Source organism: Oratosquilla oratoria, chromosome 15 (genome assembly GCF_046742065.1).
Source record: "Oratosquilla oratoria isolate Oo_2021 chromosome 15, ASM4674206v1, whole genome shotgun sequence".
Classification (NCBI taxonomy): domain Eukaryota; kingdom Metazoa; phylum Arthropoda; class Malacostraca; order Stomatopoda; family Squillidae; genus Oratosquilla; species Oratosquilla oratoria.
The window spans coordinates 32,282,072-32,298,238 of NC_134791.1; the positions used below are offsets into that span (position 1 = coordinate 32,282,072).

General features: G+C 40.3%; 1 protein-coding gene across 5 annotated transcripts in view; it reads left to right on the top strand.

Annotated features, from left to right (window-relative positions):
• The window catches only part of Balat (Beta-alanine transporter), a 78,718-nt gene that overhangs the window by 13,388 nt on the left and 49,163 nt on the right, over positions 1-16,167 (top strand). For 4 of the 5 annotated variants that reach the window (XM_076198763.1, XM_076198762.1, XM_076198761.1 and 1 more), the window contains exons 2-4: positions 1,323-1,375; positions 1,634-1,849; positions 4,046-4,253. In XM_076198763.1, the coding sequence (XP_076054878.1) occupies positions 1,644-1,849; positions 4,046-4,253 (414 nt within the window). In that variant the 5' untranslated portion in view covers positions 1,323-1,375; positions 1,634-1,643. The remainder of the gene's footprint in view (positions 1-1,322; positions 1,376-1,633; positions 1,850-4,045; positions 4,254-16,167) is intronic. The other variant, XM_076198764.1, reaches the window with a different exon arrangement.

Sequence of the window (16,167 nt, forward strand, 5' to 3'; positions counted from 1 at the left end):
TGATCACTGGTTTGTATACAGTACTGCAATCGTTTAGCAATCCAGTACCATTCCATCTAAGTGGTAAAAAGGGACTGGTAGCTCTTGTATTTAAAGGTAAAATGGACCGGCAAGACTACAACTACCGCGGTATCACAATGCCTGATGTACCGGGTAAGGTGCTGGTTCATGTTTTGCTGGCGTAGGATCGTTCCCATCTGCAATTGTTTTAGAGGGTTGAGAAGTCTAGGGTCGCACCTATTAAGACAAGAACTGAGGAAATCCCTAGACGTACATGAAATTCGTGTAACTCGTATAGTCACTGAGCTAAGAGAAGAACTATCAATATATTTTAAGGAAATTTAACCCTAGCGCTTTGTGAAGATATTTGACTCAATGTACCATGAGGTGCTCTGAGATCTGCGGATGTGTGGGTATTCTTGCAAGGATTATTTATCTTATGTCTAACATACATTCTGAGACAGAAATTATTATGAAATATGGAGGAAGTGTGTTCGGTTTCTTTCCTACTAATTCAAAAGTAAGGTAGGGGTACGTCCCGCCACCTAAATATTTTTCAACACCTACATGGATTCGATACTGGGCAAAGTTGGTGATCAGTGTCACTGGAGAATCTAATGTAAACATCAAAACCATTGAACTTATATTTTTCGATGTTCCTGTGCTTCTTGCAGAGCCGTTGGAGGCAAGACTAAATTCAAGACCTTTGGCAACTTACTAGATGATATGGTTCAGTCTTTTCACACAGAGACAGACAGACAGACACATACACACACACACACACACACACACACACACACACACACACACACACACACACACACACACACACACACACACACACACACACACACACACACACACACACACACACACAACACTTGGAACAAACTGGACAATGAATTAGTGTGCGCAAAAACCATTCATGAGTTTAAGAGCAAACTAGACACTGCGAGATACAAAGGCGGGACAACACGAACGTAGCTCCCCTTCCCGCAAAATAAAACTAGGTAAATACACACACACACACACACACACACACACACACACACACACACACACACACACACACACACACACACACACACACACACACACAGACACACACATACACACACACACACACCTTTGGCTTGTGTGTGTGTGTGCGTGTGTGTGCGTGTGTGTGTGTGTGCGTGTGTGTGTGTGCGTGGTGTGCATGTGTGTGTGTGTGTGTGTTTGTGCGTATGTTTGTGTTGTGGCGATGAAGTGAATTCTTCTGCAGTTTCCTGCTATCTCAGATTTGTAACCAAACCCTAATTCCATTCTTTAATATCTTCCAGGTAGACAGATTGTCATTGAATCAATATTGAAAACCTGAAAGGCTCTTTAAAAGGTAAAACTGACAGTCCAGCTACACTCAAATTCCTGTAAACGTTTTACTTGATATGCAAGTTTAATGAAGTACATTTCATGCCATCAGATATTTTCTTTCGATTTAGGTAATAGTGTTTGCAGACCACGTAACACACAGAATAGCCCAGGACTCATTCCTTGAACAAATAATGTGTATATCCTCTTATCAATAGCACCTTATACTCACGCTCCACTTTCCTCACCTTGACGAAAATTCTCTCCTTGCCTTCCACTGAAGACCAAGAACAATGGACTTCGATGAGATCCTTCCCGATATCGGTGAGTTCGGCAAGTACCAGAAGATGATCCTATGGCTGGTGTTGCTTCCGGGGGTTATGCCCTGTGGTTTCCACGCCTACAACCAGCTCTTCATGACCACAGAGCCTGAATACTGGTGCCAAGTGCCACAGCTTCAGAGAGCGAATTTATCAGATGACGTGCTGAAAGCTTTTAGGTGAGTATATGTTCATGTTAAATCTTTAAGAATAGTTAAAGTCAGTATTTCCTATCATGCAACTGAGAAGAATGTGTAACTCGTTTACATGCATTACACCAAAAATGTATTCAGGATAAAGGGGTGGGTATTAACAATGCGACACTGCTTCTGACCCAGGGCAGTGGACAAGATGCAGGGATGACCCGTCATCCAGGAGGTGCCAAGATAAGAGGGAGGGAGGAGGGTAGAGGGGAGTGGAGTATGTAGGGGATGGAATGGGTGGGAGTGGTTTCTATGCTTGTTTTTTGGCTACCTCCCGGGTAAGTGGGAAAAAGCCTGTGGTATATGTATGTATGTACGTATGTATGTATGTATGTATACATGTATGCATGCATGCATGCATGCATGCATGTATGTATGTATGTCTGTATGTATGTATGTATATATGCATGTATTAACAATGCATGTCATGTTTCAGTTCAATTGCGTGGGTATATGTAGGTCAGTTTATACTTTTTTGGAAAAGAAATTATATTCGAATTTTTTAAAAACTGCAAAGTAAAGGACCTCTCGCTTGTGACATGGGTTTCGGTCATTTTTCAGGTTCCATTATCCGTATGTCATTGTGAGAAAAAAAAAAAATGTATAGATTGCAATGTTACAAGTACCTGAAACCGATCCATATATTAAAACTATGCAAACATCTATGCATGTATTAAAACTATGCAAACATCTATGCATGTATGTAGATATATATCTCGTAACTAATACCACAGTCGAAGCAGAGGAAAAGACTGGAAAGAGGCTGTTTATATTATTTCGACTGCTAACTGCAGTCCTCCTCAGTAGTACATAGAGGGAGAAGGATGATATCTTTAGATAGCAACCTCTTATAACATGGAGAACCGGAAAAGGTTCCTGATAATGATGTGGTGTTGGGTCAGGGTGAAGATGCTTGTTGGTGATGTTTGTGATCATAAGTCCGGATATGATATCCGGAGACCACTGCCCCTTTGATATATTCATGTTGGGGTAATATTCTATAAGGATAGACTCTACCATTTTAGTCCTCAGCTCACAGCCAGATTAAAAAATAAGATAAGCTTCATCCCAATCCGGACGATGATTTAACTGCTTCACGTAACTGCTTCACACTGCCAAGAATGTTTGGCAGTGTTCCATTGCGTGAAACTGTTAAATCATCGTCTGGATTGGGACAAAGCTTATCTTATTTTTAAATCTGGCTGTGAGCTCAGGACTGCAATTAGCAGTCGAAATATATAAACAAGCCCTCTCCAGTCTTCTCCTCCGACTGTGGTATTAGTTGTAATTGATAAATGTGTAACTAGATTCTTCATCAGTGATATATATATATATATATATATATATATATATATATATATATATATGTATATATATGTATATATTATATATATATTATATATATACATATATATAAATACATATATATATATACATATATATACATATATATATATATATATGTATATATAATATATATTATATATATGAATATATATATGTATATATATATACATATATACATATATATATATATATATATATATATATATATATATACATGTGTGTGTCTGTGTATGTGCGCACGCACATGTATGTATGTATGTATGCATGCATGTATGTATGTATGTATGTATATATGTATGTATGTATGTATGTAACAAATCGTTACAGTAAAATCTTTTCAATAATCAAACTCAGCCGTTGCGAAATCAACCACGCTATCGTTTATGTACTGTATATGTATTTATTCAGTCCTTTGTCAGGCAATTGTATGTTAATCTATATATTTTCCGCCATCTGTTCACTGCATGCCTTAAATATCCAGTATGAAACGCAGTCAGGCTCAGGGCTTTCCTCGCATTTAATGTTTCCAACATTTTTTTACTTTCATTTTCACATATCTTAACCCAACATTCCTATTCTAACACTTCACCAAAAAGAAATTCGAGTGTGTATATGTACGTGTGTGTTTATGTACGTGTGTGTGTTTTTGTTTCTTTGTGTGTGTGTGTGTGTGTGTGTGTGTGTGTGTGTGTGTGTGTGTGTGTGTGTGTGTGTGTGTGTGTGTGTGTGTGTGTGTGTACGTATTCGTGTACGAGTGCATGCGTGTATTGTTTATGTATGACAGATATTCACTCACTCTCCCATTTTCCCTCCACACCCATGCAGTATACCGCTGCAAAACACAACGACCATGGAGAGAAGCTACGATAGATGTCATCGGTATGATTACAACATTACACAAGCTCTTCTGGATTGGCAAGAAGACGGGGGCACAGGGCCCCCTCCGTCTCCCCCTGCCGATACTCCCATCATTCCTTGCGACCACGGATGGACCTTTCGATTGCCCGAATACACCACTTCGGTCGTTGCCGACGTAAGTGTGAACTTCGCATTGTTGTTCCCCTTATGGGTTGCTGTTGACATGCCCACTGCAGCAGGGGAATTGCACAGTACAGAAAACAAAATGGGAATCGGTTACATCAACAGAAGAAATTTAACACTTTCAAGACAGCAAAAGCATTGGTTGACTAAGAAATACTATTAGATTTAAATAAGAATGGCAGATTATGTAAACATGCAACGGAACTTGCTAAGCACGTTGGTCAGCACCATACCGTACCTCCGCCACCCCACCACCCAATGGGCAGGAAGCGCCCGTTCGCCCACATAATCACCACCCTGCACCCCCTTCGCATGACGTCACAGGCTAACCGGTTTGTGTTCAACAGACGTGACGTGATGCCCAGCCAACCAACCAACCACCCTTTCACAGCCACCTACACCCAGTACTCCTGATATGAACAATCAGGAGCAATTTCCTGCACTTAAACCAGCTCCCACACAGACAACCACAAAAACACAACCAGCTCCCAAAAAATCAAGCACATCTAAACCCACGCCCACCTCCAAACCCACGTCTGCCTCCAATCCCACCCACAAACCTAAACTCATCCCTAAAACCAGGCCCACGCCCCCAGTACCAACCCCACGAGCACAGGAACGGCAGCCCCCTCCACCTCAGTATCCGTCTGATATCATCCCCCTTAGGGAAGATGATATCGACCTGATCGTGACTGGTGTCGTCGCTGCAGTCGCAACTACCCTAGGGGAAAGCGATTCAGAGAAGATGCTAGTCATGGTGGATAGGGCCGTCAAGAATGTGCTCAAGATCCTGAAAGAGAAGAGGAACCCTTCTAAGAATCCAAGGCGAAAGGAGAGGACTCCCTCCCACTCCACCTCTTTATCTCCCACCTCCTCTTTCTCCTCCTCCCCTGCCTCTGCCTCCTCCCCTGCCTCCTCCTCCCCTTCCACTTCCCCCAAGCCAGTCAAACCCACTTTTACCATTGGGAAAGCAACACCTACATCAGCAAAGACGAGGAAAGTGCCTTCTGCTAAGCCTCAACACCATTATGTTCTTAGGCTTGAAGACTCCTTTTCTGATGAGGAGGAAAATGTTCCTACTGTCACAAAGTCGCAACCCATCTTGTCCTCGAACCCGGGGGGACAAGATGAGACCGTAATGGAACTCGACAGGGAAGAAAGTTGCCCTGTTCAATAGTCAGTTAAGGTTACTACAGTGGAACATAAACGGGTTCCGCAGTAAAAGCTCGTATCTCCTTGCGCTTGCGCAAGAGTATGATTACGATATCATACTTCTCCAAGAGACATTGGTGAGCGATGAAGTGCGATTTCCGGGATATCGCATCTTCTCCCTCCCTCGCTAAACCACTACTAGGGGGTGCATGATCTTAGTCAAATCATCCATCCCCTGTAGTGAGATCACGGACCCTGTATCATGTGGGGATGGTGTAGAGCGGAACTGGACCTTGGAGAAGTGTGTGCTCTTGCTGCGGACAGGCTCCTCATCATAGGAGGGGACTTCAACGCCCATCAAAACATCTTGATGTCGCCCCATGGGCCCAATGTCACTGGGCGCCACTCAAGTTACATATTAGATGAATGCCCTGACATTGCGTTGTTGAATGATGGTAATCCGACGCACGTGCAAGGTGGACGCCTTGATCTGACCTTGGCGACGGCCACTCTCCTCCCTAGGGTAACCTGGAAGGTGCACTCTGTTGTCACTAGCGATCACTTCGGTGTCTCTGTGCACATACGGGATGCACCACCCATACCAGCTGTATTACCTGTTTCCAGGTGGAAGACTGCTTTGGCAAACTGGCCAGTCTTTGAGAGATCTGTTGAAGAATGGGCAGCGTCTTACGTTCCACCACTGGACGTGGAAACGTTAGAAGCTGACTTTTCTGCAGCCCTTCAGGTGGCTGCCAACAGAGCCATCCCAAAGACTCGCCAGTCCCCCAGGGAACATAAGAACAGTTGGTATTATACCCCCGAGGTGAGAGAGGCCAACCATCGGGTGAATATGCTTAGGCTTGTTTTCCGACGGCGCCGAACTCAGACCAATTTGGCCAACTTGCGCCCTGCAGTTCGTGACGCACATGTCACTGCTGCAGATGCCAGGTGGAGAGGTGTTCGACCTGGTGCTCTAGATTGTTCAAACAATGTCCGATAACTGGTCTCTAACTAGATTACTTCTCTAACCGTCTGCCCAATAAGGAGAAGCGGATAGTTTATTGGAGACATGAAACCTAAGATTAGGAAATATAGTTCTAGGTTGCTAAATGGGAGCAGTTGCGTTGCATACTACAGCTCGGTGTGTTGGGTTCAACATGTTTTTCACAGACGTTCACATCACAAACGCTGCGCAACTTTAGGCATGGCGCTATGGAAAGACGGAGATGGATAGATATTTTTTTCTACGCCAGATGACGACATGACTGTTTATTTTTAAGGTCAGAGATGCTGGTTCTCTATCTGATTCAGCAGACGATGTTATTTGACGCCTTAGGGAGCCTCTGGTCCAACACGGAATGATGATGATGATTATGATGATGACCAGCATCTTCATGACACTTCCTCTCTAGGTTACTTGAGGATTCTCATCATCTGGGATCCACGAGGAGGAGGAGGAGGAGGAGAAAGAAAAGGAAGAGGAGAACGAAAAGAAGAAGGAGGAGGAGGAGGACGAGGAGGAAAAGGGGGAGGAGGAGGAGGAGGAGGAGGAGGACGAGAACGAGGAGGAGGAGAAAGAAAAGGAAGAGGAGGACGAGAAGAAGGAGGAGGACGAGGAGGAAAAGGGGAGGTGGAGGAGGAGGAGGATGAGAACGAGGACGAAAAGGAGGAAAAGGAGGAGGACGAGGAGGAGGAGGAGGGGGAGGAGGTCGATGTTGTTGATTCACCCTCACGTAACGTTCAGTTGAGCCCACTGCCACATCAATTATACCCTTTGTATGCTCACGCACGCACACACACACACACACACACACACACACACACACACACACACACACACACACACACACACACACACACACACACACACACACACACACACCAGGGCAAAGTTCCCAAAGATTTTAAATTAGCAAAAGTTACTCCTTTGTACAAGAAGGGTAGCAAAACAGATTCCGGTAACTATAGGCCAGTCTCAGTGCTCGGTATTATATCGAAGGTCTTGGAAAGAGTTGTTTATAACCAGGTTTATGAATACATTCAAAGCAATAACTTGTTCTATGATTTACAATCAGGCTTTCGAAAATCATATTCTACTGATACATGTTTGATCAATTTGACTGATTATATCAAAGGTGAAATTGACAGAGGTAATTACTGTGGAATGGTTATGCTAGATCTCCAGAAAGCCTTTGATACTGTAAATCATGATATTCTATTATTCAAACTACAAGCGTTAGGCTTCAAATCAGATGTTGTTAATTGGATGAGGTCTTATCTAACAGGTCGAGAACAGATTGTGAATGTAAATGGTTCAACATCAAAAGGAGCAAAATTAACATGTGGTGTCCCACAGGGTAGCATATTAGGTCCGCTGTTGTTTCTTTTGTATGTGAATGACATGAAAGCTGCTGTGAACTGTAAACTGCTGTTGTATGCCGATGATTCAGCCTTACTAGTTTCTGGCAAAGATGTAAATAGGATTGAGACGTTACTCAGTGAAGAGTTATTGAATGTCAGCAAGTGGTTGTTGGATAACAAATTGTCTCTACATCTAGGTAAAACAGAATCCATTCTCTTTGGCTCCAATCAAAAACTCAAAAATGCTCCCAACTTCAATATCCAATGTAATGATACTAGTATTCAACCTAGGTCTGTTGTCAAATATCTTGGAACAGAAATTGATCAAAATGTGTCGGGAGAAGTTATGGCACAAAAAATAATTAAAAGGGTCAGCTCCAGAACAAAATTTTTGGCAAGAATACAAAAATACCTAGATGTAGAGACAATGAAGTTACTAGCTTCGGCCCTGGTTCAGTGTCATATTGCCTATGCTTGTTCTTCCTGGTATAGCAACCTATCTAAAAAATCTAAGAGTAATCTTCAAATATGTCAAAACAAACTAATCAGGACAGTTTTGAAAATTCATCCACGTACTCATCTAGATTATACGCATTTTAAACTGTTAAATTGGTTACCTGTTGAGAAACGTGTTGCTCAGTTAAAGCTTAATCATGTTCACCAAATTGTGAACGACTCTTGTCCCAGTTATTTGTCAGATACGTTTACACTTGTTAGAAATGCTCGTTCCCTGAGAACTCGTTCTAGGTCATCTGTCATTGTACGTAGGTTTAATAGTTCGTTAGGGAAAAGTACTTTCAAATACACTGGTGCTATTGCTTGGAGCTCTTTACCGACCAACATTCAATCAATTGTATCTAAAAGTAGTTTTAAAAAAACAGTTAAATGTTATCTTTTAGACACTGTTCTCTCTGAAGAAAATAGTTTATATGTTTAATTTACACTTCTTATAATCCTAATTTACACTTCGTATAACCTAGCTTTTCTATGATAATCCTTTCCTAATTGTAATATGAGGACCACAGTGGAAATAAGTCTTTTGACTTTCTGTGCCATCCTCGGATGTACAATTATATATACTGTGTATAATATTGAGTCTTGTATGTATTGTACTTATTGTATGTATGATTGTATCCGAATAAAATTCAATTCAATTCAATTCAATTCAATACTTCAAATCGAAATCGAGTCACTGTAGAGTAGGAGGAGAAAGAGGTAGGGGGGGAGGATGAGACAGAGGAGGAAAAGGAGGAGGAGGAGGAGAAAGAGGAGGAGGAGGAGGAGGAGACAGAGGAGGAGGTGTCGTGTTCCCCTGATTACGTATATAAAGTTAAGTGGTAGCTGGCCAAAAATGGTTGGATCAGGGAAGTACGAACATATGAATATTTTTAGTATCACATTATCATATCTCAAAATGGTGGTGTTGAATGAGACTAAATTCTCCTATTTATGACTTTGATTTCTTGTGTTAATAATTGCAACTGACGAACAAGTCTAATTTGGTGTACAGGTGTGAATGAGGCTGGACTTAAATGAGACCTTTACCGACCTTCTATATGATACTCCGGGCCAGTCTTGACTTCCGATAGGCAAAGACTTTATAGACTTCTAATAAAGAGCTGCCTTGACTCTTAAACTTAAACTTCAAACTTAGACTGAAAACCTGACTTGACTCTGTGTGCTAGCCAAGAGAAGCCCCTCCCTCTAGAGCCGTACTTTCATCTTCGGATTTACGTGATTGGCTAATTTCTTTCTGTTTACTATAGACTGACCAATAGGAAATATGCCTCTTCGTAAACACCCTTGCCTTCACAGAACAGAGCCTCATTCACTGGGTCAGCGGAGGTCATGCTATCCATTAAGAAAGCCTGACCTCAGTAAGAATTTAATGGTGTTTATGGTTTCGTAGGGGCCCCCTCGCACGACGCCAGCGTGCGATGATAAAAACTAGTATAGACTAGTATCACACTTTCTAGTAACATCGCCAATACAACGTGGTAATGTTGTCGTCGTCAAACCAATCACCACAGAGGCAGTGGAGGAAGAGGTGGAGGAGGAGGAGGAGGCGGAGGTGGAGGCGAGGGAGGAGGACGAGGAGGAGGAGGCGGAGGAAGAGGCGAAGGAGGAGGAGGAGGTGTCTTGAGATTCCCTTTTCGGTAGAGTCCAAGTCACGGGCAGGTGTGGAAGCCAACAGGGGAGGAAGTATTCGAGAGCTTCCCTCAGGAAGGAGGAAAGGACAGATCAATATATCTGACCCGCATAAAAAGAAAGAAAAATAACTACACAGTAAAAGGGTGAGATAAAGAAGTGCGATAGGCTCTTTTGCTCCATTGCCTTGAACGAAAATGGAACCCCATTTGAATATAAACACCGTTTCTAGAAGTTTGAGGCTTTAATTTCAGTTAGAAAGGTAACAGTCATATTAACTCTTGGTTTAATATTTTATTTAGCTATTCATCTTTGTAGCTATTGAGCTGTTTCATAATTCATCATCATTCACATGGTTATTTTTCACACACACACACACACACACACACACACACACACACACACACACACACACACACACACACACACACACACACACACACACACACACACACACACACACACACACATATATATATATATATATATACATATATATATATGTATATATATACATATATATATATATATATATATATATATATATATATATATATATATATATTCACGAAGAACCCACAGTCGGAATAAAAATGAAACTTTAGAAGAATGTGTAACTTCTATATTTCGGCTAATAGCTATAGCCCTCTTCAGGAAAGTACGAAGTTACACATTCTCCTAAAGTTTCCTTTTTATTCCGACTGTGGGTTCTTCGTGAATATTAATTACATATGTGCCACAACATTTTGTCAAAGTGATATATATATATATATATATATATATATATATATGTATATATATATATATATATATATATATATATATATATATATATATATATACATGTATTTATTTATCTATCTATGAATTTATGTTTGTTCATCTATTTGTTTATTTATCGATTTATTTTTTTATTGTTTTATATATTTATTCATTCACTTTGGCCGTAGGCCCCTCGCTTTTTTATTGATCAATCTATCTCTTTGTGTATTTTTTTCTCTATTCATACATTGACACATTTGCCTGTTCAATTAACGATACAGCATCCTGCATTCGTCCTTGCTGTGTTCCGAGCGACCTCCCCTGTCGGCACTGTTATTCATTGTAATCTAATGAATTTAAAAAAAGGTTTATGAATTGTGCCATTGACGTGTGACGCAACCGTGTGACGCAACCATGTGACGCAATGCCTGTGACGTCACTTTGCTGTTGTGCCTCACTCGAAACTCAAGTCATTATTGTGTTGGCTGGCAGGAGGGCAACCCGTGTCCGGCCTGCGCCCCATTGACTCCTGATTAGGGAACAAAGATCGCGTCTGATTGCTCTGTTTCCGCTGTCATACTGTCAGCGGTAGTAAGTGGGTCGCGTGCATCGAAAAGAAAAATGTTAAAGTAGTTTTCAAAGATTTTGATTTTTCTTTTAGGAATGTCCCTTGTGGGGCTACGAAGGATGCCTAGTCCCAATCCCCGTCCCTTTCCTCTCGCCTCTTACGATCCAAGTGGAATTACTTGGTGGCAGTATTCTTTTCCCCCACCACAGGGAGGGGGAGTGTATTCAGGGATGGAATGGGTGGGAGTGATTTTATGCCTTTTCCTTTTTGGCTAGCTCCCTTGTAAGGGGGAAAAAGCCTTGGTATATGTATGTATGTAGTTTTCAAAGATAAACTCTTCCGATCAGAGCCGGCCAAACTCATCAGTGGATCCCCAAATTTATGGAAATATGCTTCAGTAAAAAGAAAAGAGAAAGAAATAAAATACACTCACAAATATTATGGGAATTGGCTAGATTCTCATAGCTGATTCTCATAATGTTTCGCCATGTTTGATATATCTTCGGAGAAACCTAAGGAAACTCTTGTTTCTCATTGTACTTCGATACTGTGCGGACAATCTTGGGTAGTTTCGTTCTAAATTCCCAATCGTAGCTTGACGTTAATTGTAAGGCATTTATTTATTTATTATTTACTTTATTTCGTCATTTATTTGCTTCTTTCTTCATTTATTCGTTTACATATTCATCTATATATCTATTCATTTCTTCACTTATTTATCTATCTTTATTTATTCATTGATTCATTTTTATTCTATTATAAATCAATTGATTAACTGAATTATTAATTAATTTCTTTACTTAATTGTTTACCACCGAAGCTACTGATATGATTTTTTCTCGCTGTCATCGTGTCTTCGGTAGGAAATGTACACATTAACCTTGAGGAACATAACCATTTGGGGACTTTAACAATATGGGCCTAACGAGAATCACACTATTTAAGAGCGATGGAAGGGGTGATACCGAAATTAAATATAATCGTCTGACGTCGTGTACGGAATATATTGCTCATGATCAATTTAGTTATCAACGTCGTCGTCGTCGTCGTTGTCTTTGGCTCGTTTCACACGTACCGACTTTTCGCCGTGCACTGTCCACGACTCGACGTCGTGCTTTCTAATAACTCTGGGTGTCTATGGACGCTTTCACACGTCACGACCACAACCACGGTGTACGGCGGAAAGTCGATACGTGGGAAAAAGAGTCTTTGTCGGTGTTGTCACAATCGCCGTCGTCGTTGTTGTCATCGTCGTCATTGTCGCTATCATCATCATTATCATCATCACCATCATCATCATCATCATCATCATCATCACCATTATCATCATCATCATCATCATCATCATCATCATCATCATCATCATCATCATCATCATCATCATCATCATCATCATCATCATCATCATCATCATCATCATCATCATCAACAACAACATCGTCATCAACAACATCATCATCAACATCATCATCATCATCAACATCATCATCATCATCATCATCATCATCATCATCATCATCATCATCATCATCATCATCATCATCATCAACATCATCAACATCATCATCATCAACATCATCATCATCATCATCAACATCATCATCATCAACATCATCATCATCATCAACAACATCATCATCAACAACATCATCATCAACATCATGATCATCATCAACATCATCATCATCATCATCATCAACAACATCAACAACATCATCATCATCATCATCATCATCATCATCATCATCATCATCATCATCATCATCATCATCATCATCATCAACATCATCATCATCATCATCAACATCATCATCAACAACAACATCATCATCAACAACATCATCATCAACATCATCATCAACATCATCATCAACAACATCATCATCATCATCAACATCATCATCATCATCATCAACATCAACATCAACAAACAACAACAACAACAACATCATCAACATCAACATCATCAACAACATCATCATACATCAACAACAACAACATCATCATCATCAACAACATCAACATCATCATCATCAACAACATCAACATCATCATCATCAACAACATCATCAACATCAACAAGATGATCATCAACAACATCATCATCAACAACTTCATCATCAACAATATCATCATCAACAACATCATCATCAACAACAACATCATCAACAACAACAACATCATCATCATCATCATCAACAACATTATCATCAACAACGGCGAGCCACAAAACTGATTCCAAATATCAAAAATAAATCATACGAAAATCGACTTAAGCACATGAATCTGTTTTCCCTAAAAAAACGTAGACTCAGAGGTGACTTGATACAGGTCTTTAAGATTTTAAAGGGAATTGACAACATCAAAAGTGACCAAATCTTCACATTGAATGAGAATCAGACAAGAAACAATGGTCTCAAACTGTCCGGAAATAGATTCAATTTGGAAGTAGGTAGAAACAACTTTGCCAACCGTGTAGTTAATGAATGGAATAAACTTCCTGCACAGGTAGTGCAATGTAGTTCAGTTCAAAGCTTTAAGAATCATTTAGATAAATACCTAAGTAAGATGCTGTAATGATTATAATTTATCTTATATTATTTGTTTTTGTTTTGTTATCATTTGTCTGTCTGATTTTTATTTATCATTAGTTATATGTCAATTTATTATTATTTACTATTTACCTGTTTGTTTATTATTTAACTATACCTATGCATTTGTTTATGTATTTTATTTGTTATTTACATTATTATAGTTTTTATTTATTATTTTATTATTAATATGATTTTTTTTCGCATCCGACCTAGATATGGATCAAAAGGTCTCCTGTCGGCATGCTCCGCCTTTGTAATCCTTTGTAACATCATCATCAACATAATCATCAACAACATCAACATCATCATCATCAACAACATCAACAACATCATCATCAATAACATCATCATCAACATAATCATCAACAACAACATCATCATCATCAACAACATCATCATCAACAACATCATCAACATCATCATCATCAACAACATCATCAACAACATCATCATCAACAACATCATCATCAACAACATCATCATCAACAACATCATCATCAACAACATCATCATCATCAACAACATCATCATCAACAACATCATCATCAACAACATCATCATCAACAACATCATCATCAACAACATCATCATCAACAACATCATCATCAACAACATCATCATCAACAACATCATCATCAACAACATCATCATCAACAACATCATCATCATCATCATCAACAACATCATCATCAACAACATCATCATCAACAACATCATCATCAACAATATCATCATCAACAACATCATCATCATCAACAACATCATCATCAACAACATCATCAACAGTAATGCCATTGGTGGTGGTGGTGGTGGTGAAGACAATCGAAAAGGATGGATGGACAAACACGATGACTTCATGATTGTCGTTACATCATCATTTGCATTACTGTGTTACATAAAACGATGACCAAATAGAATTTCCTTTGTGAGGTTGACAGCCTCGACCCTAAATAGTGTCTCCACTTCCATGAAAGCCTTTCGTGTAAAGGGAGAGTGTAATCGATATGAGAGGGTATTGGGTTGGTTTTCTTAGTGTATGTGTATATTGTCTGGCTGGGCTTGTTAGTGTACTTGTATATTGTCTTGCTGGGTTTGTTAGAGTATGTGTATGTTGTCTGCTTGAGGCTAGCTTTGTTAATGTATATGTATATTGTCTGGCTGGGTTTGTTAGTGCATGTTGATATTGTTTGTTTAAGACTGGGTTTGTTAGTTTAAGTGTGTATTGTCAGTTTAAAGCACCAGGCCAATCTGATGCTGGAGACCTACGTAGAATCACGGATGCTACCCAATTGATCACATTCGTGGAATTTCCACAGTGAGTTGGCTACTCTGTAATGATGCTCACAAATCCACATCTGCATTTATTTGACAAGCGTGTCTGGCAAGGCCTTGGTCACGAGCGACAAGAACCGCTTTAACATAAATGACAAGGGACGATGGCGGAAAATTGAGCCAGGCGATATCTTCAAATTAGCACAACGGGCGGCTAGGTCGAGTAGTCGGGAGACACACATAAACACCTAAGATGAAGGTCTTTGTTCAGTATCGAGGTATGCAGAGTCAGGGGAGATATGTGGACAAAAATGTTACTTACAAGTGTTAAATTTCACGACTGCATTTTTTATTTATTCATTCTTCGTTTGATACCATAAAAGGGTAGACCTATCACGCCTCTGCTAAACAATGATTATTTTAGGAAGCCGGTTTGTAAACCTAAGGGTTATTTATTTACGTACAACTTTCACATCGTCATCATCTCATCATTTGGATTGCCGCATCACAAATCGATGACCAGAATATCCAATGCGGATGATAAATGTACAATAAAACAGATTATGGGAACACGCCAACAGAAAAAGAAGATGCCTGTCCATATTGGAGAATATATAAGTGAGCACACACACACACACACACACACAAACACACACACACAAACACACACACACATGCACGCACACACACACACACACACACACACACACACACACGTACACACACACAAACACACACACGCACACACACACACGCACACACACACACACACACACACACACAACAACAACAACAACATCATCATCATCAACAACAACATCATCGGTGGCGCAGTTGGTAGAGCGATGAACTGCTAGCATGGTGGTGCCCGTAGTACTTGGTTCGAATCCTGCCCAGGGCCGAAATCATTTCGGTACCGCTGCGCTTCGGATCGTTAATCTGACTCTCGTGGTCGGGGAGTTGGGTGTGTGTGTGTGTGTAAGGTCATAGCATTACCCATAGATCGGACCTACGAGCTCTGAGCTCTCTTCCGGGAGGGAAATAGCTGT